The 25,868-nt window shown below is 40.3% G+C and overlaps 1 protein-coding gene and 1 non-coding gene across 3 annotated transcripts in view; both read left to right on the forward strand.

Moving 5' to 3' along the window:
- The first annotated feature begins 5,162 nt into the window (after nucleotides 1-5,162).
- ZNF385D (zinc finger protein 385D) overlaps nucleotides 5,163-25,868 on the forward strand; it is a 953,569-nt gene continuing 932,863 nt past the window's right edge. For both annotated transcript variants that reach the window (XM_036851515.1, XM_036851514.1), the window contains exon 1: nucleotides 5,163-5,409. In XM_036851515.1, coding sequence (XP_036707410.1) covers nucleotides 5,304-5,409 — 106 coding nt within the window. In that variant the 5' untranslated portion in view covers nucleotides 5,163-5,303. The remainder of the gene's footprint in view (nucleotides 5,410-25,868) is intronic.
- Nucleotides 10,330-10,402, forward strand: TRNAG-ACC. The gene has a single exon. It is a non-coding gene; the product is annotated as a tRNA-Gly (tRNA).

Below are 25,868 nucleotides of genomic sequence, written 5' to 3' on the forward strand. Positions count from 1 at the left end.
TTAACTATGTACCAGGCATTATGTTAAATGCTTTACAGCATGAGTTCACAAAGGGCGGTTTTCCAGACCAGGAGCATGAAGCATCACTGCGCAACTTGTTAGGAGCACAAATTCCTGAAACCCATCCAAGATCTAGTAAATCAGTAACTCTAGTGGTGACGATCAGCAATCTGTTTTGGCAAGTACCCCAGGTGATTCTGCAGGACACGCTCTAGTTTGAGAACCACTGCTTTACCCATATTATCTTATTACAAAAGCCTAAGACTGAAGGGTACATAGTCTTATTCCACTTTTATGATGAGGAAACGAAGGGTCACAGAGATAAAGTAAATTGTGCAAGATCTCACACGTTGTAGATGGCAGCATTGTAAACCAAACCCAGGTCTGAAAGATTTGAGAGTCCCTTCTCTCAAGTTTCAAGTGAGGTCATGAAATGTCTCACTTCTTTGATCTCTCATCATTTCTTCTTTGTTGATTACTAAACTTGGGTAAACCCTGCTGCATGCTTTGTCTCTGTACTTATGTCTTTGAATATTGTTGGGAGAGTAACAAATAAAAATGCCGATTGTCTTCATTGTAATAAATGTATATTTTTACTCCTGAGGCAAGTTCGCACATGGTGCGATCACGTTGTGGTTTTTCGTCACATCTCTTGTGGATTCACCATAATATCCCTGTTAAACTTGTTCTAAATATTCTCTACGTTGTTCTAGCTCACGTTGTTATTTCTGGTTGATCACAACGGACCAGTAGAGGCTCACCTCTGTTTTTCTGGAGACACAGGGGTGAGATAATGTGAGCCTTTCTCAGTTCCTGCCATTGCACTCCAGAATCTTTTTTATTTTTTTTTTTTACTTTATTTTTTATTGGCGTACACTGCTTTACAATGTTGTGTTAGTTTCTGCTGTACAACAAAGTGAATCAGCCACATGTATACATATATTCCCTCCTTTTTGGACTTCCTTCCCATTTAGGTCACCACAGAGCATTGAGTAGAGTTCCCTGAGCTATACAGTAGTTATCTATTTTATACACAGTAGTGTATATATGTCAATCCCAATCTCCCAATCCATCCCTCCCACCCCTAGAATCTTGATACATGTTGTTCCCTCCTTTGTTCTTGCTTCTAAGGAACAGGTGACACTCCTCTGCTGAGACTGATTACCTACACCTCCGGTTCACTAGTTGTTTCTCTTTTCAGATACTGCTCAATCAATTTTTCCTTTCTCCCACCTGGAACTTCTCTCCCACACCTGTGACCCCTTAACCCCATCAACAAAGTTTGTTTGGACTTTCCTTTTGCTAAAGAGGAATAGCCTTCCTCAGTTCTGTTAGGAGCCCTCTACCCCCAATCTCTCTTTTTCATCTTCAGTTGGTAGATTATTCTTTAAAAAAAAATTGACTAACATTCTTCTTTAATTCCCTTGCCACTCAGAATAGTGATACCTTTCTAGTACAACAATTCTCTTGAATGTAATCAATGAACTCTTTAAAACCCAGTCCTTTTCCAAAACGAAACCAAAAGCTTTCCCAATCTGTATTAATGTTTCTCCTTTAATCTCTCTGCCCCAAAGTATCCATCTCTGTTATAAAGCTTTGTCCTGATTTGGTTCCTACAGGACACTGAAATAACAGAACCCACATAGCCCTCTCTTCCCATCTTTTGGGTTCTGATTTGGCTGTACTCTTCTTCTTTCTATTGAATTATTAATTTACTCATTCAATGAACATTTTTAGAGCCTGTGTATTAAACACTAAGTTTGGGGTTGAGGCTGCAACAGTGAAAGTATGTTCCGCCCTCTCAGACCCTACAGGTTAGTACAAAAAATATAAATAAGAAAACAGTGCACTATCTCAATCCTCTCAATCGCTTTATGCAGAGCTCCATCCATCGCCTGTAAATCCATGTTTTACAGCTGATGACACTGGGGGACAGGCAGGTCACAGAGCTTCAAGCTTCTGTCCTAAGCACTTTGTGCTTCTTTCTCTCCTCTACCTCACTAACTGCACGTTCTTCCAACAATTTAACTCCATATACGCACCCCAGGCTCTCAAACGTGGGAGCGAACCCACTTCCTGAGAGCAAGGCTTGAATGTCTGTGTGTAAGCATTGCCACCTGAACATCTGCCTCAAACTGCTGACTAAAAGTGTTCAAAGAGAACTCATTAACTGATAGCCTTTCCCAAATACACATAAAGAGAAAACCAAACAATGGGTTTTCCTTCTTGACGTCTCAGTTCTTAACGGTGTCCCTGTTTATCTAGTCCTCCAGACACAGAACCACAGAGAGATCTGGAAAAAAATCCCTCTTTGCCACATAATGTCTGCATCCGGTTAAGTATGTCTCAGAAATGTCTCCTTTGAAACTCCTTCGTATTTCATTTCCCACAAGTGTCATCATTGGTCCTACCTCACGATCCCTGACCATTGGCTTCCACTGCCTCCTAAGTGCCTTCTATAGCTCTGCCATCTTCTGATTCTAGGTCTTCTATCAACTTGTTATATCAGGTCAGTCTTCTCGCTACATTTCTGATCCTGGCGTTCCCCGGCTCAGCACTTCTGAAGTGAAGTACCAACTGCTTAGGAGGGCAAGCCTAGCCCCTGCCAATCTCTTCAACCATTTCTTCTCCCTTCTTCCATGAACGGTATGTTCGGGGCCGAATGGTCCACTACTCCCCATGCTTTTCTGCCTTCACCCTTTCACCTTAAAGGTCCCTCCTTTTAACCTCTGCCTGGTGGAATCATATCACATTTAAAGTTTTATCTAGGGACTTCCCTGGTGGCGCAGTGGTTGAGAATCTGCCTGCCAATGCAGGGGACACGGGTTCGAGCTCTGGTCCGGGAAGATCCCACATGCTGCTGAGCATCTAAGCCCGTGCGCCACAATGACTGAGCCTGTGTTCTAGAGCCCATGAGCTGCAACTACCGAGCCCACGTGCCATAACTACTGAAGCCCGCGCGCGTCTAGAGCCCGTGCTCTGCAACAAGAGAAGCCACCTCACTGAGAAGCCCACACACCGCAACGAAGGGTAGCCCCTGCTTGCCACAACTAGAGAAAGCCCGTGTGCAGCAACGAAGACCCAATGCAGCCAAAATAAATAAAATTTAAAAATAAAAAAAAAATAAAGTTTTATCTAGAATGACCTCCCTTCCATGAAGTCTCTCCAGACCTCCCTGCCTTTTGAACCCTCTTTGGTAATGTGTGTGTAGGTCTTCTCTGGCACCACAGCCTGCCTAAAATGGTGTTTATTGGTATCTAGTCAAATTGCTCTTTCAAAGCAGGAACTGTGTCGGATTCTGTCCACCCCTAGGAAAGGCCTTTAGCATGGGAAAGTCTTATCAACACTTGCTGAATTGAAATGGTGGGATGAATGTTTAAATCCAGGTGAAAACACATAGAGAGACGGTCAAACCAAGATAAGAGTCATGCTAAGTTGAGACGTGACCTATCTTTTGGTGCATTGGGTATATTTCTCTATTTATTTCCTTGTTCTTGGCATTTGCTCTTCTTGGTTTGCTTTACCTATTAGCTTGATAAGCAATTTAAGTACTTGGTAATATACATTGAACAGTGCTGCATATCTGGCAAAGTTAACTGGCTTGGAGGAGGAAGATAAGACTGCCCCTTGGAGGTTGTTACTTAGCGTTTTCTTTCTGAGTGACAGTGTGTTTGTGGGGTGGTCACAGTTGACTGCTCTTTAGAGCTTCTCTTGAGAACATATGAAGTGGCAGATTACCAGTCTTCCTCTACACTTTCATCAGCATTAGCATTCCTAATGATTTTATCAATAGTAATTATTTTTTAAAATAAATTTACTTATTTTATTTATTTATTTTTGGCTGTGTTGGGTCTTCGTTGCTGCGCGCGGGCTTTCTCTAGTTGCGGCGAATGGGGGCTACTCTTCGTTGCGGTGCGCGGGCTTCTCATTGTGCTGGCTTCTCTTGTTGCGGGAGCACGGGCTCTCGGTGCATGGGCTCCAGTAGTTGTGGCACGCAGGTTCAGTAGTTGTGGCTCACGGGCTCTAGAGCGCAGGCTCAGTAGTTGTGGTATCGGGCTTAGTTGCTCCGTGGCGTGTGGGATCTTCCCAGACCAGGGCTCGAACCCGTGTCCCCTGCATTGGCAGGCGGATTCTTAACCACTGCGCCACCAGGGGAGCCCAATAGTGATTATTAACGCCAAAAATGATAGCCTTGTATCCGTAGGGCATTTTATCTTTTGGCACTGTGTTTACAAGTTATGTGGCCTCCACTGCATCTTAAAACCCCATGACCAACAGAGTGCCTTAGCGACCTGTTATTCCAGATCATCTTACAAATAGTGGCTCAGCCGATATCAGAAAGCAGGTTTATTTTGTTTGTTCCTTTGCGTGTTGCCCCTCAAAATGTGGCCCTTGGATCAGAAGCCCCTGACTCAAAATTAGAAATGCAGGTTCTCAGGCCCCATTCCAGACCTACTGGATCTGAATTTGAACTTTAGCAAGATCCCTGGGTGATTCCCCTGCACGATGAAGTTTGAGAACTACCTCTGTAGGTCCTAGACCAGGAATAACAGAAGGTGTGTTTTCAACCCCAGGGTTTGTACCTCGTGTGAGAGAGGGGGAGGGAGAGGACCAGAAGATGGGGGAGGGAAGAAAAACCTTAGGAGGACACTGGTCCCTCAAGAGGGATGAACACTCAGGTTTTGCGGAGGTGGGGCTTCCCTGTATATTTGCGGTAGCTTCAGCCCATCACTTTGTATCTGCACTGAGGTTGGAGGTTAACTATTAAAAAAAAAAAGAGAGGGTGTGTGTGTGTGGGTGTGTTGGGGCGGGGGGAGCGGTTGTCAGGCACCTGCACCCAGCTCTGGAGGATAAAGGACCTAGGCACGGAAGGAAAGCCCCTCTCCCGAGCCTCCTGGAGCGGCTCATTCCCAATTATCTCTAGTTTCCGGACGCATTTCTCCGCCTCGCGTTTCCCTTAACACCACGAGCCGCTCATTCCATGCAAGCTATAGCTCCCGGCCTCCCGCTTTTTTGCTTCCCTCTCCGCGTCTGCGTCTCCCGCCCTCTCTCTCTCGGCCCCCGGCCGGCCCCTCCCTCGGCGCCGGCTCGCACCTCTCCCCAGTCCGGTGCACCTGAGGCGGGCGCGGGCGCGGGCCGCGTGCGGAGTGCCAGGGGCGCGCCGGCGGTCACCTCCAGCCCGCGCCCGGGTACCGCACGCCCGGCGTTCAGGGACCGTCCTCCGCCGCCGCCGCCGCCGCCGAAGCTACGGGCGGGCAGCCGTGCGCCCCGGACACCGCCAGCCCCGGCGGCCGCTCCTTCCAATGCCAGGGCCGGGGCGCCGGGCGGCCGCCGGCAGGAAGATGAAGGGCTCGGCGGGAGGAAGGAGAGAAAAGCTGCTGGGCTCTCCGAAAGCTCAGCCCGGCCGCGGTAAGTTGAGCGCAGAAGAGGCGGCTAGGCTCGGGTGGTGGAGTTGGCGGGGGTGCTGGCCCCGGCGCTGGGGGCTGAGCCCCTGCGGGATGCGAGGCGCGCGGAACGGGCATCTGCACGGTCCGTCCCCGGGACCTCCAGCCCCCCGGGCCTCCGGCCCCCGGGACCTCCCCGCCCCACACGCTCCCCCCCCCCCCAATCCGCGTGCCCTGTTCCATCCGTCCCCTCCCCTGCCTCTTGCCTCCTCTGCAACGCGCTCCGCGGACAGGTTGCAGGGCAGGAGTAGAGAGCGCGGAGCTTGAGGGTCTCCGGACACAAAGGCTGCCGAGGACCAAGGGGTCGGGGAGGCAGAGGAGGGGCGAGGGGGTCGGCCTGGCTCTGGCCATCGCCGTCGAGGGCTGGGCCACCGAGGCTGGACACCCCGCCGCGCGTCTCCTGTTGGTTGCGTGCGGGGCGCGCTCCCTCCTCGGGAAACCTGGCGAAGTTGTTGGGATAAGAAAGCACAGCGGGCCGGCTTCCTGATTGTCTTTTCATTTTCTTCCTTTCGCCGCGAGAAGCTATTGAGCTATGGGAAGCTCCTCTCGAGAGGAATTATTTTGACTTTTAGGGTGGGGTTGGGAGGCTGAGAATAAACCAGCGCCCCTATCGCCCTCCTGGGCAACGGGGACCGCGTTAGAAGTGAGAGCGCAGGGTGGGTGTACCCTGCGACTTCTTGCATTTTGGGAGAAGTTTTATTGTGTGTGCAGATTGGGGTCAGAGGAAAGCAGTTGCGCCCAGTATGGTGTCACGCCTTGTGGAATGCCCAATTCCTCATCTGTCCCCCTTACAGTTCAGACTTGGCCGCATCACGTGCTTCTGGAGGCCGTGTTTATGTCTGCTTTAGCCTGAGCTGCGGCTAAAGTAAGGGGCAATGAGCTGTTCCTGGGTGTTTGAGTGTCTCCAAATTCTGGAACCGTAAACCGACTTAGGAGACTATCCTACATTCTGTAGGTGTAACTAAGGACCCTCGTGCTGGCGCTTTTCTATGACATTCCTGTGGTGCTTTCTGAAATGTGATGGGGAGATTTCTTTTGAGGCAAATGGTTAGTTGGTCTGTTAAACGTGGCTTTCACGTGTCCACTTAATTCTGATTCACCATGTCCCCTGCAATCGACTGAAAGGTGTCTCTCCCTCTGGGTTTTCATGCCACCCTTGGCCTGTCCTGGCTAATTCAGTCACTATTCTCTGGTCTCTGAGCATGAAAGGCAAATATGGGTCATTTCAAATTATGTAGATTGATGCAGCACAGCGTGGCTGAAGTTTGATGCAATTTCTTCACGTTTCCTTCCAGATGTTCCTCAGAAATGAATTTTGGCCCTCTTGTCATGGAGCTAAAATATAGACTGGGGGAAAGGACAAATATCTTGAGTTAATGTATTATCTTAGATTTATTTATTTATTTAAATTCTTTTTTAAATTTTTTTTAATTTATTTATTTTTGGCTGCGTTGGGCCTTCGTTGCCGCACGTGGGCTTTCTCTAGTTGTGGCCAGCGGGCTTCTCATTGCGGTGGCTTCTCGTTGCGTGCAGAGCACAGACTCTAGGTGCGTGGGCTTCAGTAGTTGTGGCTCGCGGGCTCAGTAGTCGTGTCTCACGGGCTCTAGAGTGCAGGCTCAGTAGTTGTGGCGCGTGGGCTTAGTTGCTCTGCGGCATGTGGGATCTTCCCGGACCAGGGCTCGAACCCCTGTCCCCTGCATTGGCAGGCGGATTCTTAACCACTGCACCACCAGGGAAGTCCCTGTCTTAGATTTAAATAAATGAAGTTTGGAAGCTCTCTGGATTAGGAGAAAGTGACCTGAGAGAAAAGTTAGGGCTTTTGGACTATTTTTGCTATATGACAAAGTGGCTGAAGGACCTCTGGGGTCACTTAATGATGATAATAATAATAATAATAGTAACAACAATAATAATAGTAATAGTGACATCTGACATTTGTTTCCTAATCACTGCACACCAAGTAGTGTATTAAAGGCTTTATTGGCCCTGCAAATACATAACAACCCCAAGAAGGCAGCACCTTTAACCACCTCTACTTTGTGGATAAGGAAAGGGAGGCTTCAGAGATGTTAAATTTGGAAAAGTTCCAGAGTCAGTGTTTTGGAACCCCAGATTGCTGGACTCGAAAGTTGGTTCCATTAACAACTACATGACCTCTTTGAGACTCATTTGAAAAGTGAAAGGACAACCTAAGTTCTAAATCCCATGAAAAGGTAGTAAGTTGATGACAGTATCACAGATGGATTCATCCACAGCTATTTCAAATGTATTTTTAATGTAACAGAAATGTGGAACTCGTGACTTGAAATCAAGTGAAAATTGGGTGGCATTTATGTAATTCAGCCTGCCAGCTCTAGAGAGGACTAAATGCTGAGGTCTTGTTGTTTACCTTGATGATGTTCCTTCCTTGAGCCCGTTATTATAAATCAGGAATAGAACTAAATATATTATAGCCCTGCTCTTAGAAGTGTGTAATTTATAACATCAAACCTACCTTTGAATGACTCTGTAGAGTTATCCTGAGGTCTACCTGGACACTGTCCTATTTCAGCCAGCTTATAATTAATGTTTAGGTCCTAACAGGATGTTGAATTTCTGTTAAGAGATACTAGCGGCTTGTTTTAAAAATTCCTCTTTGTTTTCAGCGGTCTTTCCAAAACAATTACACCCCCTGCTGTGATTTGCTATTTACTAGGTGCAACAAAAGTTCAATAATGAAACATGTTTGCGATTCAACGAAACATAGTGTTTCATCTATAATGACAACTCTGGCTAAAAGATTCACATCTAATCTAGGGCTTATTTTATTTGAAATTTAATTAAGTCATTGAGTTTCTAATGGCAGTGCAAAGTGCATGCAGGTGACTGAGTACACATCTTCCATTATTTTCTCGTAATCTCCAACTTTATAAATTCATTGCTTGTGAGTTCTTCAGATAAGTTATGTCAGTGCCTGCCTAAAGATTTTGAAGTTTTTAAAACTAAGAACAAGAGCAACAAAAATGTATTTGTCATGTTCCTTCACAAGCTGATATTATGCTTGTTCGGGGAATAGTGATGAATCACAGATCTGATTTGCCTGCACTTATGGAATTACCAAATAAAAGTGTATAAATCTATTGGGGCGCTATATTAATATGTTAGAAGTGGGAGCAGCTTTGGGAAATAGAGAATCTTTGAGGAAGATTTTACTATGTTTCCTTGTATGGTACTTGCATGGTATCTTATTGTTTTCAAATAAAACTGTATTTCTCTGTACCAGTAAACTAATGGTTATTGCCATGTTTTCTCTTTTGTTTTAGGGTTAAGTTGTGTTTTCTAGTAGTAACTTAACATTGCATGAAATATACATTTTTGTCTTTTGATATAGTTGAAGTCTTAAAAAAAACCCTATTTTGCCAACTGAAAACAATACATTTCTGAATATGTAAGGGTTTTAGCAGGGGTATAAAAATAGAATAGTAATTATTTGCCTAGAGGTTTTGTTTGTTTTTTGAAATAATAAGGTTGTTATAGAGACTAACATATTTAACCTTAGTAGTAAAATATTGAAACTAATTATAAACTTGAATTGCAAAATACTTTATGATAGTGGGAGTCTTATAAATGAGTTAACCTTATAATTACATGAATATATGTCCTCCCACGTTTCATGATTTTTTAAGTTCAATATTTGCACAGTAAGACTAATAGTTTATTTGATAGTATTGGTGATTTGAACAATCATATCTCTGAAAAGTGATTTAAACTCCATAAGCATCTGTGTCACACTGAAATCACAGTTTGAAGAAACTAATATTGGGGAAGGATTTGTAATTTTCAATATTTCAAGAGTTGAGAACTCAAGGCAGATGACACTTCTTAGTTTTTTGACAAGGGCTCTAAAGCGAGAGTTTGAATAAAATGAAGCCTGTAGGTTGACAATCAAGCAAGCACTTAAATAGCCTCTTAGGAGACCTAGGTCAGCACAAATAGACTGCAGGCCGAAAATTCACGAGTATCATTAATCTTTTGACCAGTGGATAACAGATTGGAGATCAATTTTAAAATTCCAGTACGTTAAAAATGTATTCATTTATATCTTCTAGGGCCTACTAAAATTAGCGATCACTCCCCTTTCTGGAATAACCCAGCCTTAACTTAAAAAAAAAAAAAAAAAACTGCAATGAGAAAGAAGTGTAAGGATATTGAGGGGCAGAGATGAATCAAATTCCTTCACCAAGTCTGTATTCCATTTAAAATGTGACTTTAATCCTATCTAGATAATTCTAGACCACCTTTAGCATTTTGTCTAGACTGAGTATGAGTTTTAAAGAGTATCTTACTCCTAACCTACTGATGCACTTGGAGAGGACACTAGAACACAGTTCTAGAATGGGATAGGGACTTCTAGACCACTTTAAGGGCTTGGATTACTTTGCCTATAGTGTCGTCCAAACAAGCAAGTGTGTAGCACTTCTAAATAGGTCCTTTAAGTGAGAGGTTTGCAGTGAAGGAGGGTTCTTATTTACCTTCTGTGTAGTTCTGTAGCCCATCTTTCAACAAACAGTACCAATCTTGGACTATCTTGAGTTTAGATCTATGTGTCTCCAGGAGAGGAAAAAAATTTTACTGTGGTGCAGCGTCAGGGAAATCCATGTGAGGATTTTCCTAAGGATCTCTCATCACATGGGGTCAGATGTTCTCGATTTAGTTTTTTTGTGATCTTGTCCTGTGTTCTGTTTTTATATCCAAGGAGTTATTCATTGCTGTCTTTATAATGTATTATTAAAAATTATTAGAGATTTCTTTTTCCTTTAACAATCTCTGATCTACCTTCATAAAATGAAAGTGAATGAATGTTTCTATACTATCTTTACTTTCACTTAAACAGATAAATGGGACTTCCCTGGTGGTCCAGGGGTTAAGACTCTGAGCTACCAATGCAGGGGGCCCGGGTTCGATCCCTGGTCAGGGAACTGGATCCCGCATGCAGCAACTAAGAGCCTGCAGCCAAATAAAGAAAGAAAAGAAAATAAGTCTCCCTCTCGGGGAGTCAAGCGATGTTATAAAACAAAAACAAAAACAGAAGGATACACAGGAAACTCCAAAAGACATCTTAAAAAAATCGAGATTTTTAAAACTGCATTTTGTTGAGAACAACTTCTGAGAGTTAGTGTCTGTGTACCAAATCTATCCAGATTACCTAGAATTTAAGAATAAATGTTTCAAGTGCTGGGTTGAGTTCTCAGGTGTTTACATATTTTACATTCATAGTAAAACATGACAGAGTAGTAGAGGCAAAATAGTCAGTTAACATGGTGTAACACTTAAGAGTGTGAACTCAAGAACTAGAATTCCTGGGTTTCTCTCCTTGCTCTGTTTCTTAAAAGCTGTGAGAAGTTCGTGAACTTACTGTTCATCTCTTTGCCTTGGTGTCCTCATCTATAAAATGGTGATAATAAACAATCTATCCCGTAGGTTGATTGAAGACTTAATAAGATATATATGGTACTTTGTATATTTGAAGCACATATAAAGTGTGTAGTGTACTAGTGTCTAGTACAAAGTGAATATGCTGTAGATGTTAACTATTTTTAGTTATCATCATGTATTAGTTTCCTGTGGCTACTGAACCAAATTACCACCAACTTGGTGGCTTAGAACAGCAGAAATGCATTCTCTCACAGTCCTGGAGGTCAAAAGCCAGGAATCTGTATCACAGGGCTGAGATCAAGGTGTTGGCAAGGTTGTGCTCTGTCAGGATGCTTGAGAGAATCTGTACCTTGCCACCTGCAGCTTCCGGCGGCTATTGGCATTCTTTGGTTGGTGGTCTTATCACTCCCCTCTCTGCCTCTGTCTTCTCTTTGCCTTCTTCTCTGTGAGTCTAAACTCCCTCTGCTTTTCTCTAAGGACATCTGGGATTGCATTTAGGGCCTGATATTTTATTGTTGATAGATCAGGATAATCTCCCATTTTAAAATCCTTAATTTAATCACATCTGCAAAGACCCTTTTCCCCAATAAGGTGGCATTTACCGGTTCCAGGGATTAGGATCTGATGTAATTGGGGGGAGTGCACACTATTTTGCCTACCACAATCCTCCTCCTCCTATTTTTACATGGTGTAAATATATAAGATAGCAGAACCGACATAACTAAAGTGTGAAAAGTGCAGAAAGGACTAGAAATTTTATCTGTTTTTAAAAGTATATTGTCTGAATTTATGTTCAAATTTTGACCAGATTTTGGATTATAAACTTCAGGGCAATTAATTATATTCTGTTCGTTGCACTTTACCATAATGTAGCCAATAACTATTTGATGAGTGATTATAGAATGCTGGTGCTGGGGATATTATTGATATGTGCTTATAGAATGCTGGTGCTGGGGATATTATTGATACCAACACCAGCAGGAAAAGCAAGTTAGTGTGTTGAAAATCTTTTCATGTGCTTATTGACCGTTTGTGTATCTTCTTTGGAGAAATGTCAGTTCAAGTCCTTTGCCTGTTTTTAAATTGAGTTGTTTGCTTTTTTGTTGTTAAGTTTTAGGAGTTCTCTCTATATTCTGGATCTTAATACCTTATTAGGTATATCTGCAAATAGTCCCCATTCTGTATGTTGCCTTTTTACTCTGGTGATAGTGTCTTTTGATGGACAATTTAAAAAATTTTTCAAAAAGTCCAATTTGTCTATTTCTTTTGTTGGCTGTGCCTTTGGTGTCATATCGAAGAAACCATTGCCTATTTTTTACCTTTTTTTGTTAATGGGTTTAAGATGTTTTAAAAAGAAAGTAAAATATTGCTAAATTAAATTTTACAAAAAGAGAGTAGCATGAGAATGAATAAACTACAATTACAGACTAAAATATGAATGATCTCCCAAGCATAATGTTGACCAACAAAGGCCGGAAACCCCCCAAAGCATGATTCCATTACATAAAGTTCAAAATTAAGCAAAACTAACTTAATGACAATCATAGTTATTGGTGAGAGAGGGGGCGAGGTGCTGGAAATATTGTTTCCTGATTTGGGTGGTGATTACATGGGTCTCTTCACTTGTAAAAAGTCATCAGGTTGAACATACAGTTTATGCATTTCTCTGTATTTGAATTATATTTCAAAAAAGTTAAAAATCAATTAATCATTGAGAAGCTCGTGATACGAAGAAATTTCCTTAAGACAAGGAAAGATAAGTAAGGAAGTACTCCAGCCATGCTCTAAGGGAGTATCTACTGGGAGGACAGAGTCCATAACTTGGACCCAAGTTTTTAAACAACCATCAGACCCATAGAAGCATGTATTATCAGAACTCTGTGTTGTTCAGGAAAGAAAGACCATTCCTCCTACTGAGACTTAAGATGACTTTTCCCATGAGTCTTCACGGAGGGGAAGCTGAATGGCGCAGTGAATAAAACATCCTTGTTCTTTACGTAGCGGAGACTTTCATAGCAATCTCTCCTACAAAGTACTGAGCAGTTTAGTTACTGGGATGCCTTCTGGTCTGGCTTAACTTCAGAATTTCAGTCTCTAGAAGGATGGGAGAACTCTGTACCCCTTAGACAAGGCTGTATAACTGTTGCTCCTTTTAGTGACACTTTGGCCGTGATTGCTTGGCAATGAGTTGAGCCCATGTACTTCGATCAGTTCCCAGTCCTGATATTCTTTGTGACGAGCTGAAAGCTGGAGTCCCCTGGACTATTGGGAACCTGAGGAAATGGATACCTTCCAGGAATGGTAAGGATATCTCTGGGGTAGGAGTAGTGGGCAAGTTGATGTTTGCCCTAAGGATTAACAAGTAGGGTACAAGGAATGAACTTGGATTTCCCTTGATAATGCAGTTCTTCACAGGTCGCCCTGAGCATCAAAAAATTGAGATAATAATAGATATAATCCCATAGATAATAATCCCATTATTGGGGGGTGGGGAGCTATGTTTTATTGATCTTTCTACCACCTGCAGTGCTTGTCAGTGCCTTGAACGAAAGAGGTGTCCCAAAACATTTGTTGAATGAATAAACAATTACATTCTACTGTGTGGTAGACATAGAATTTGTAAAAAATTGAGGTAAATAGCCTAAACATACTCTGAAAATTGCCTTAAATACAACATAATAATTTCTCAGATTTTGATATGCTTTGTCATTTTCTCTCTCCTGAATAAAGGAGACACAGCTCTGTTACTGGTTAATTGATGGCTTTTAGTAGGTTGAGTAAAGTTTTTTAGCATATCATAAAGAAGAGTTTGACCTGAGGAAATTGCTTTCAAAAGACCATTTTTCCGTTTCATTGAACTTTGGCGAGCACTTCGCATTTATAAAAATTCCTTTTTAATTAGTGGCATGATTCTTAATTATTTATTAATCATAAATTATGTCTGATGCCAATGTATCCTTCTTTGACTCTCTATAAATAAAAAACCTGAACAAGTTAATCTGAAGAGATGATTCTGGGGAAAAAAACAGTTTTCTCTTTTAAGATCATAAATCAGAACATGTCTTCTTAAGTTTTCAAAGTTGAAGAGAAACTATTCAGAATTCTGAAGAAGCTAGAGGAAATAATTCCTTTCTTAAAAGATTGCCTACTTTAACAAGAGTAAAAGTTTTTCCTAATTAGGATATTTTAGCATGCATAAGAAAATTTGAGAAAAACTAAATAATATTCAGGATAGAAAAGGTTGCCATTACAAATGATGGGGGTCACATTTTCTGTGTCCATTTAGAGCAAAAGTTTTTTCATCTTTTTCTGCTAATACACATATTAAAATCTTATATGGAAATAGTGTTTCACAGAGTACAAAAATGACATGTGAAATTTCTCAGTGGTTTCTTCCCATAATTAGGTGAGTAGGTGTTACCATTAGCCTTATTTACAATTTTTTTAAAGATAAGGAAACAAAATAAAGGTTATGTGATTTTGCAAGGTCAAATAACTCGCAGGTGATAAAGCTGAGTTGTGAACAAACCATGTCTGATTCAAAGCCTGAGCTTCCCTGTACTACCCTGAAAAGCTTCCTTTTTTCGCCACATACACAGGGAAATAGCTCCTGTTAAGTCTATCAGACATTGGAATGGTTTACTGGAGGACGATGATAGTACATGAATGGAGTGGAGATGAGAACAATCAATAAACGACACTATTAAGGGAACCCTAATGAAACTTTAATTTGAAAATTGCTCCGAAATGTAGTCCAGGATAGGCTTTATAACCATGCTCAGATTCGTTATGAAGATAAACTAATTTTATGCAAATGCTAAAGCGACTTTAACAGTGATTTTCTATACCTTGATGTGGTCCTTAAGGAAAATTGTCAGGCCCATTAATAAGTTTCTAAATTGATTAGGCTAATTTGGTACTCCAGAAGGCATCTTTCTATAAATTAATGCTCCCTATTAATGTTCTGATTACAACGAATTGCTTGCCGTGCCCAAGTCTGAAAGTTTCATTTCTGCATTTTTGTGCTTTCTCAGCCACTGGATTTCCTTTTCGTCTTACCACATGAGAATAATGAATCATCTTATCCATTAAGCTGAGTTTGGAAAGTCTGTGTTATTCAATGAATTTCTTGTTACTCCACCCCTGTGATAATTTGAAACCTGGCAACTTAACTACTTTCCCAAATGTGTTCATGATGCAAAATCAACTAGTTTTGTTTGGAGCACCAAAGGGCTGCCCTGGTTTTTCATCCTTATACATCAAATGGACTGTTTTAATAATCGACATCATGTGTTTCAGAATAATAAAAGGTTTAAGGTAATAATAGCTAGTGATCTCTGGAGGGGCAGCGCAATCGAATAATATTAGAAGGTTCTCAGTTTTTCTGACCTGAAGGAAACAGAAATGTGCCAACTGAGTGATCACCCTGATTATCAGAGTCTCCTAGGAATACACAGTTATTCCTTTCTATTTCATTCCACTCGAGTCAAACATTAAAGTTGAAGTGTTCTTTGTTTCTAACAGTGAAAGCACGAAATAAACAGAAAGACACAGAGTCAGACAATGTATGCCAATGCAGTGGGCCTCTCATACCCCCTACAGGAAACAGGGAAGACGACGGCCTTGGTATCTGCTACACTTTGAAAGAATTTTTGAGATTTCATGCCATTGCTTTGTCATTAAAATAAATAGCAATGAATCTTGGAAGCTGGCTCTCACTGAGGGGTCAGTAGTAGAGTCTAATAAATGATGATGGTAATAAGTTATAGAAATTTGGTTGATTGCCATAATGCGTATAGAGAATGTAGTGAAGTATGACCTTTAGGAGACTGCCAAGCGCTATGTAATAGCTCTTGTGTCTGAAACCAGAATTGTGGAACTGATTCCAAGAATACGACTGTGTGTGTGTGTGTGTGTGTGTCATGTGTATCTACAAGCTGAAGTAATTTAGAAGGCATTGAAAGGTTAGTTTGAGGATGGCTTGGCATAGTTTTGTGGAAAACCATAAAAGGAGTTTGGTCTAAAAGAATAAAATAACCAGGTACATGTTTTAAAGAAAGAAATCATGCTCTTAAAGGTTTATTTGACTAGCAAAGGTTTATTTGACTCTTGCTTTAGTAGTTCCTGAAAGTTTTCAGAAAATGTAACAAGTTGTAAGTGTTTGACTGTCAATACTTTCCAAGATAACATTGGGAATGTCCCCAAAGAGGATATTGTTAAAGGTGATCAAGTGCTGTGACTTTAATAATCACGGTAGTCCCAGTCTCAGTTTTGTCATGTTGTTTGATCTCTTCTTTTGCCTTCCATTCAAGTAAAAAACAGTGGTCCCGTAAACAATTTTGAGAACTGAAACCTACGTTAAAAATACCTTTTTCTTGAACATTATGCTGCCTTTAATACATGTAGCTAATCCTCTTTTCCATGGAAACAAATAAGTCATATGGCCAAGCACCATAAATGATATACACATTGGTTTGCTTATGTATGATTCATAACTAATTTCTGTACCAGGGAGAGATTTACTGTCTCTCTAGGGCATCATCTCCTGTCATTTTTATTGGAATTCCCACTGTCATCTCAAATCGTGTTGATCATCTTGTTCCTAAATGCAGCTCCACTTCTTTTGGACTTGACTCTTTCAATACCAACACTGTTCTCTCAGAATTTAACTATTTCTGTACATTTAAACAGTAGATACCAACCTTGACTTACAGTGATTTGCAATGGTTGCTTTGTTATTGTCGTACATTAAGAATCATGGGAACCTTAAGAAAGGTCCTGTAGTTAGTATTATTACATTTCTTTTTCATATCTCACCATTGCTGAGACCAATACTAAATTCCATCAATATGCCCAAGGTAGCAGAACACCTGCAAATATTCAAGGAAGATTTAGCTTCATTTGTGAGGAAACCGCAAAAGCTGTCTATTTTATTTTTCCTTCCTTTATAAGGCTAATACCAGCTCATTTTTAAGGAGGTATTGGATTCCACAAGACAGAAAAATCTCTCAGATGTCACATAATAATACTTCTGTGTATGTTTTAACTGAGTTGAATCAGTTCCAGCCTCCTTGTAGCACTACCCAATGAGAGTAGATTTACAATGGCCACTTTGAGAAGTCATTCCACAATTACGTTTTTATCTTGTTCCCAATTATTAAGTCAAAATGGCCAGCCATAGTTGTAGATTTTTTTGTCCAGGGAGTCAAAGCATCACATTTTTTTGCTGAATGATAGAAAGGGGTCATCTGCTTTCATTTTCTGAGTCTGGGCCTGGATTGTTGGTTTGGAGGATCATGCCTTCGAGTCACTAAATCATATAGATGGTTCTAGTAACTGAGGAGATGAGTGTTTGCTTTGCCATTTAAAATTTCACTCCAACTGGACATCCGTTTTCGGTACTGCTCAGCCATTCTTCCAGTTCCCAGTAGGTCCTCCTATAAAGGCCACTCTAATTTGGTCCTGCATGTCAAGTCTTTTGTCCAATGCCTGCTCTTACATTCAGAATATGATCTGGATTCAGTTTCTCAGATGAAATAAAGACCATTAGACAGACGCATCTTCAAACGTCCCTTCTTTCATTACCCATCACTGCTTTATTTACAACCATCAGATCACATTTCTCTCACAGAAAGATTGCTGTCCCAATGCCTGCTCACTTATTTTATGGTCACACTTCAGGAGGAGTTGCCTCTTATGCACTTCATCCATCACTCATCCTCTCTCTTAAACTTTACTCTCTCTTTCCATCTGTTCTCCCTGCAGACCTGCTCAACTCTCCTTTTTACGCAGAATAACTTCCTTTGAGCTGCTGTCCTAAATCTCTTCTTGGAATCATGGTCAAACTTTGGAAAGGGCAGCCTCCATGCTTTCCCTTCATTTTCTCACCTCAATTTGTCATGCTTCCGAGACACTTTACAATGATTGCACGTGAGCTTTGTGTCAAATCCAAAGGTCTCTTTTCAGTATCATTTCTTCTTGAACACGCTGAAATATTTGATGCAGCTGACTATCCTTGTTTTTTTATTCAGCAATGCTTATCGAGTACCCAGTACTGTATAAGGTTACAAATTATAAATCTTGGAAATATGGATAACTTTCAACATTTTATCTCCAGGAACTCAAAGTTAACTGGGAAAGGAGGAAAGAAACCATTTAGAATAGGGCATATCCAATGTGGTAGTGATTTGATCTATTTCCTAATATTTCTTCTTCTCTTCTTTCCAATCATCTGGAAGGATTACAGTTCTCCACCCCCTGAAGTTAGGTTATGACATGTTATTTGCTGTGCCTGAGACCGTGTGAATGGAAGTGATGTGTCACTTTCTAGCAGAAGACAGTAAAAGCTGGTGTGTGGTCTGTTTAGGTTTTTTCCCCCTATCACGGAGACCAATGGTGTTTCAGATGGTAGAGGCTTTAATAGCTGTGACCCTGAGCCAGGATGCATTGGAATGGAAGGCCTGCTGACCTGAGATACACATGTTGTATAAGCAAGAAGTAAGTCTTTGCTTCTTTGAGTCGCTGAGATTTTAGGATTTTGTTACTGCATCACAACCTAGCATATCCTAACTGACACAGTGCTCTATGGTAATGTGAGTAAAGCACCATGAGAATATAACTCTGTGCTTTCAGGCATTGTTATCTGCACTTCCAAAGCTTCCTACTAGACTTTTCCAACTGGATGTTCCAAAGTCACCTTAAAATTCACCGTATTAAAAAGAAGTTCTTAAAAAAATAGGAAAGTAATTGCTAAGCAATAAGTGAATTTAGCTGTCTTGCATCTCACTGAAAGGTAACAGAGGGTCTGTGAGAAAATCAATTCACAACCAACTATATATACTTCCTAACATACTTGTTATTGTGATTCATGGATACTCCGAAGTTTGTATTTTCTCCTTTTTAGACTTCTTGAAACTTAAAAAACATTTCAAGTTCACTGAGCGATGTGGGGATAATGATATGCTTTGGTCTATTTTTCTTCCTGTCTGAAAGCTTCATTGTGTTAAGACTGGAAAAGTACTATGTAATTATGTGTGTGAACTTCTTGATAGTCTCAACGATGGAATTTTCTTTTTATGTGCTAATGCTTATTCCTGCACTTTTCATGTAATTAATATCTTCATAATAATATAGGTCCTATTATACCGTACTGTCTCACTTCCTGTCCATACTGAAGAGAGGGCATTTCTTGGCTAGTAAATGTTTTGCTCACTGAATGGTAGCCTCTTATTTTGTTACCACTCTTGCCTCTTGTTCTTGATATTTTATATCATGTTCTCCTCTCTTTTAAATATTTTATGAAAGACTTACTTTGTAATATGTATAATTATATATAATCGAGGATAACTTTGAATTGACTAGACCCAGAAATAATATCCCATTGGAATGGCCTTATCTTTGATTTGTGCTCATAGATGTCATATATTCCTCTGTTCCTATATATTAAGGAGTTAAGCCGTAACAATTCCCTATCCTTCCTTCCATGCATCCATCTTTCTTTTTCCTATCTATCTGTGTGTCTATCTATCTAATCTTATTTCGATACTTGCAACCATATCTTTACATTTTCCTGGGCTCTTAGCTTTATGATCTGCTGGGAAACAGAATTGTAGCATAGAGGGCCTGCTGGATTCTCATTAAGACAGTAGTTTCTGTGGCCACAAGGAAAGGACACCATTGTGTTTGGCCTCTTTTTTCTTCACTTCCTCTGCCTTCCCTATCTGCTGCCCCACCTCCAAGTACCCCATATAAAACTCTTTCTTTAAGAAATAAAGGTGATCCTGTAGAAAAATCACACAAAGATAACACTCAAAGCAGCAATGTATATAAAATTTTACATGTCATATTCATCAAACTATACCTCCTGTACAGTTGCAGTTTCATGTGTGGACCGTCTTACAAAGGCTCAATAATCAGGGAAAACAGGACATCTGTGATGTATAACACAGATGCTCTGGTTACATAGCATTTTCATGGTTTTGTTCTCTTGATTTCCACCTCCAGCTAGTCCTTGGAATGCAAAGTAATTAAATCTCAAACTGCTTAGAACATGCACGTGTGCTTACACAGATGCATATATTATACATCCATAAAATAAAAGTTTTTATTTTTCCACTGTATTTTTTACATGCTTGTTTTTGGGAAAGAAATCAGAAGTATTTGCAGCCTACATGCAGAAAAGATAAATACTATTGAAAGGATAACACAAAGCATTTACTGAGTTATATGTCTCTTTGTTGTAGTGTAGTTTTTCATGTGTCGTACCTTCTGTACTTTGTGATTTGGAAATATATTTTTCTTTTTCAACAGGCTCTATGGTTAAATTTGTGCTATACAGTTGTATACAGTGTATCCTAAAATTTTTTTATTTTTTCCTTGGGTTAGGACTTAATGAACGTTCTTTTCTTATAATCTGCAAATGATGCAAAGTCATAATACGTTTTAGCTTGCTTCATATTTGATTTTGATATTCTTGTGGGTTTTGAAAATTTTTCCTTGAAATTTTCTTTTTTATGTTTTAAACTTTTTCTTCATCAGCTTACTAATATTGTCCAGGTTTTTCTTAATTTCTTGGAATCCGTTTAATATTCCCTCTTTAGGTTTTCATGAAACTCACTGACTTCTTGGTCTCAGTTACTTGCTGGGTCTCTTAAGCAGCTGCCACTCTGAGATTTTATTTCTTTTTTCGTACACTCTATTTTCTATTTCTTATACCCCATATCATCATTTTCCTAGGTCTTACTGTCATTTTACTGGAATATATAGCAAGAAACTATGTTAGAAAGGATGTGTATGATGTAAAATAGATCTGAGTATTTGCAAGACTTGAAAACATATATCCAAAGTTTAAAAAATGTGTGTCATTAGAACTATACTTCAATTTAAAAAAAAAAGAAAAAAAGTGTATGTCATTAGAGATAACAAACATCTGGGAATTTCTTCTAAAATTCATTTATTTAATGAAAATATTACAGTGCCTATACAAACTTCATGATAAATTCATAGATGCAACTTCTTTTTGCAAGACAATTGGAGACCATATAGAGGGCCTCAGAATACAACATGATGGGATACATGAGGTAGCCAAAATGTATCTATTGACATTGAATTACACTTACTGTATTGTGAGGAAATAGAAGGAATCACAAATACATGTAGATTACAATTTCGATTTAATTTTATAATTGTATGTGTATAATAAAAAGGTTATAGACAGTGCTATTCAGTAGAACTTTCTGTAATGAGGGTAATGTTCTATGTGTGTTTTGTCCAATATGTTAGTCACTAATCACATGTGGCTATTGAACATTTGAAATGTTCTTAGTGTGACCAAGAAACTGAATTTTTAATTTTGTTAGTTTAAGTAACCACAATACACTATAGGACTGCTTAGGTATAGAAGACTATTATATTCCAAGATGTTAATGGTGATTGTTTCTATTAGAGAATCATTTGTTATAGGTTTTCCTTATGTCTTTTGTTCTCATCTATAATTTTTAAATGATATTTATAATAAAAACAACAAAGGAGGCTTTATTTTGACTAAAACATGTCTGATGGATATTGTCATATTATCAAAACCATGGTATCTAAATCATTATTTAACATTTTAATAATATATTAAAGAGTGCTCATGTCCTTCATATCAACATCTCTGTCATATTTCAGAATTAATTAAATTTTTAAAAGTGATTTGCCTCTCTCGGGTCAAGTTCGTGTTTTTAAAGGACAGAAAGGTATTTTTAATAATAGCAACAAAACAGCTAACATTTATTGAGACTTAGTGCCAGGCGCTGCTTTACACGTGTTAACTCTTTTAATCGTTATTGTAGATACTTGAGACATGTACTAATACTTTCTCCATCTTACAGAGGAAGAAACTGAGGCCCAGAGAATTTAAATAGGTTGCCTAAAAGATCACTCAGCCAGGTGATCTGAGTGTGCGGGGCTTTCAAACCCAGGCAGTATAAAAGCCCTATAATGAGCATAGCCATGTGTTTGTCCATTCATATTCAGCAGAGGGGGGCTAGTGAGAAGCAGGTGGGGCATTAGATTTAAACAGGGCTATGGTTTGGCCAATTAAGAAGGAAGAAAAAGCCAGAAAAAGGCAAGGGAGTGGAAAGCTCCTGTGTGTTTGTGATGAGAATCATGGAACTGATGCGTAGATTAGTTCCTGGAAATTATATTTGGTAAGATGGGCAAGCAGAGCAGAAGAAAGATGAACACTAAAGTGCAGGTGGGGATAAAAATCGTTTCAGTCCTGGTAGTGAAACATCGGAGCAGGAAAGGTAGGCGTTGGTGGCCAGAGAGTGGGATGTCTCAGATCTTGGAGGGGCTTCATTTATTTGTACAGTTAAGATTAGGGTATAAACGTGAGAATGTGTGGCTGAGGTAGGATGGGAGGGTGAGATCCCTCCAGGGTGAAGGGGTGAGAGAACAAGGCTTTAGAAGGGCCACCTCTGTGCATGAAATCACCGTGAAGAGTAATTTTTACAGGAGTGGTTTTGGAGAGAGTGATCCTGAGCCGGGAGCTAAAATCTTGCAGTGGTTTGTGGGTTCCAGCAGCAAGGACGGGCCCAGGTGCTACACCACCTGATGATGTATGATGTTAGGATGATGTTAGGATGTGTTGCCACGTTCTGATGTTTATTGTAACACCAGGATCTAGCAGGCAGTAGGCAACTGTATCAGGATGTCATAAGTTCCAAGTGGGCATATTTCATGCACTCGGAGGGCTACCAAACAGTACAGAGAGTGTAGTTGTTACCGAGTCCAAGTTCTTACTGCTTGCTCACTGCACAACAGGCTAATAAAATGAGAGATCAGGGGTTGGAGCAGGGAATAGGGACTTTATTTGGAAAGCCAGCAGACCTAGAACATGGTGGAGTGGCGTCCAATAGAACCGTCTTCCCCGGATTAGAATTCAGGCTTCTTGTATAGTAAAAGTGGAGGCAGTATGGTTGGTTGTCACAAACTTCTTAGTCAGGAATCCTTGGTTCTTTTAGCTGTCCACATAGGTCCGGTGACATTGTTCCTATAAACCTCCAACAAGACAAGTGTTACTCTCTGTTTTGCAACTTTTTATCCCTATTTGAATGGAAAGTGTTATACCTTTAAAGGTCAGAGCCTTGAGAATGGCCTCTCCTGTATATTTCAGGCTCTAGGCAACATTCTTAACTTGTAGCAAAAGCAGTGGAATACAAAGGTTAAAGTAAAAGAAACATCCATAATGAAGTCAAATTTGTTCTTCCCTATTACACAACAATAAACCAGGGAGGAGTGATTGTATCTTATACGTAAGTCCCTGAGCCACTGACCTGGATGAGAACTTGATGCTGCTGGGCATGGATATGGTCCAGGAGACCCGGTGGAACTCAGAGCAGGAGTGTCAAGGGAACAGACCATGTCTGTATCATCGGTGCAGCACAGATGAGTGCATCTCCATGGAGAGAGGACCATCCACTGGGTGAGGGGACCCCAGCAGCAAGAGGCCATGGCCAGGGCTCAGGGCTGCGGGTTTAGGTAAGACCAGATCTCCACACAGAGGAAATCACAGGAAGGAATCTATAAGCTCACTATCAGTTAGTGAGATTTTTCAAATAAGGAACAGTCACAGGAGAAGACAGCCAGATCTCCAGGGCCTAGCACAGCAGGAAACACCTTTTCTTCCTCTTCTTCCTTCCTCCCTCATCTCCAGAGGAATAAGAAGCTTTCTGGGGAAAAAAAAAAAAAAAAAAAAAAAAGTTGTGACATCAGATGAGGCTTCGTGTCACTCCACACAGAACTCCAGAGCTCAGAGGAAGGAGGAAAGCTTTTAACCAAATATGAGACTGAAATCTGAAAATGGATCTGAGTGACTCGAAAACTGAAAAGAACTCACAAATTATAGAATTAGGCTGAAATGTTGTTACGGGAGGCTGTTACCTCATGGAAAAGGAGACTTCAACAGAAAATATTTGGTAGCGGTTTTTAGAACACCATGTCTGCCCCCCAGTTTTTACTGACGGAATATCTGTGGAGTGAATGAATAACTCAGATTTGATTACAATCTGATGCTGCAGCCTTAAGATCTGAGACATTGGTACATAAATCTTTAGTGACAGGAAATTTTATAGACCTGGATGACGGCTTTGTCCTCATCAAGTCAAGATGAAACCCCTCCTCTAAAAATTTGTTAGGAAATAATTATGCTGCGAGAATCAAAGATCCAAAGAAATCTTTCAGTTTGGTATCCAAGAATCTTAAGACAGCGTTCCCATCTGGGCTGTGAATTACACTTCTCGCCTCGGAAAATGCAAACCTTGGTCACAACATGTCATGAGCCAGGGTAGGATCACGTGCCACTGTGAAAATGCGACAGTGGACGCACACTCTGTCACAAACACTTAGCAATACTTTGGTGAAGTCTGATCATGTACATAATTGAATATTTTCATAAGCTTTGTAGATGAGAAATGACAGGAACTTTCATCATAGATTTTTAAGCAGGAAACTGGTAACTTTTGTCTGACTTTTTTTCTTCAGTTTTTATTTTATATATGCCAGGAAGAGTATGGATCATAAATTCCTACCTATTTGAAGTTATTACATACAGATTTCTCAGCCTTGCAGGGAGAAAGCAAGTCTGTGATACCCATGGTGCTGTGAATGGTTTCTTTCCTGCTTCCTGTGGAAAGGTCTGTGGCTGGATCAGAGGAGGAAACATGCACAGATTCCCTTTATTTGGCTGCTGTGAACAATATGAGATAATGATACAAAATATATATAAAAGCCCCACATAAGGGTCAGAAAGAAGAGGTCAAGTAATTCTTTCACTTCCAGTTGGCACCATTTTCATTCCATATTTGGAAGGAAAACTAGCTTAAACTTCCCACTCATACTTAACCTGATTTTTGAATTGCCTTTATTTTTTTGGTGGGGAGGGAAGCAATTTAGATCTTTAAGCTAGGAATTCTGTGAATCCCTTAATTGTACCGCTACATGGAAACTATTCTGAAGATATGAATTAATCTTAAATGTGCCCTGTGTCGACGGGTATTTATTTGGTCTTAAACTATTACCATTTTTCACTGTTGGCTTGTTTGCATTGGATTTTCATATTCCTCTCATTCTATAGAGTTTTTGGATGTATTTGTATTTGAAGCAACTTAGTTAGGGCAAGCATACTACCTGATACTGCAGCTTGGTATATAGAAATCTAATTCAGAAATACGGCATCGAGGAAATGACCCTTAAAATATTTTTCAGCCAGTTTGGCCAACTGTTTTAGCAATTATGCTTGTTAACTTTTAGTGATTATGTTCTTGTGTCTGAACATCTCGTCTTTGAACAAACTGCTCATTTCTGAAACATAGACTCTTCCTATGTTCTAAGAAAGAGTGGTCCAAGGACAAACCATAGGTGAGCATTATATTGCTGTGCTTTTTAGGTGAGGATTTTGGTAGAATCTCAGGGACTTTAAAATGCAGTGTATTTATTTAGCTAAACTAAAGTTGCTATTTTTGTGCCAGATGAACAGTTCCGGATACTTTGCTTTCCTCTTTTATAACCTGGGTGGTTGTTTTATCAGGCTAATTACTCTTTAATTAAACTTTTTATTTTCAGATAATTGTAGCTACACATGCACTTGGAAGAAATAACACTATTACCTTTTGCTGGTGCCAATATAGCCCTGTGGGTAAGAGTAGGTGCTGAGTCAGAGAGAAGCAGGTCTGTTGAATCTGGTCTGACATCTCCTAGTTATGGGACCCTGTGCAACCTCATTATTGAGAGTGAAACGTGAATAATAATTTAGACCCCTCAGCACAATTTCAGATGCACTCAGGGTGCAGAGTGCAAGAACTACTCATTAAGCAGTGGTTATTATTTACAGTATCTTTAAAGGGTTGTTGTGATGAATTCTAGTTTTTCTGTTGTTTGTTTTTTTTAACCACAGCAGAACACATCTCCCACATGGCAAAACACAGTGGAAAATATCTGATATTTTTCCATTTAAAACGGGTGCTCTTT

This window comes from Balaenoptera musculus, chromosome 4 (assembly GCF_009873245.2).
Source record: "Balaenoptera musculus isolate JJ_BM4_2016_0621 chromosome 4, mBalMus1.pri.v3, whole genome shotgun sequence".
Classification (NCBI taxonomy): domain Eukaryota; kingdom Metazoa; phylum Chordata; class Mammalia; order Artiodactyla; family Balaenopteridae; genus Balaenoptera; species Balaenoptera musculus.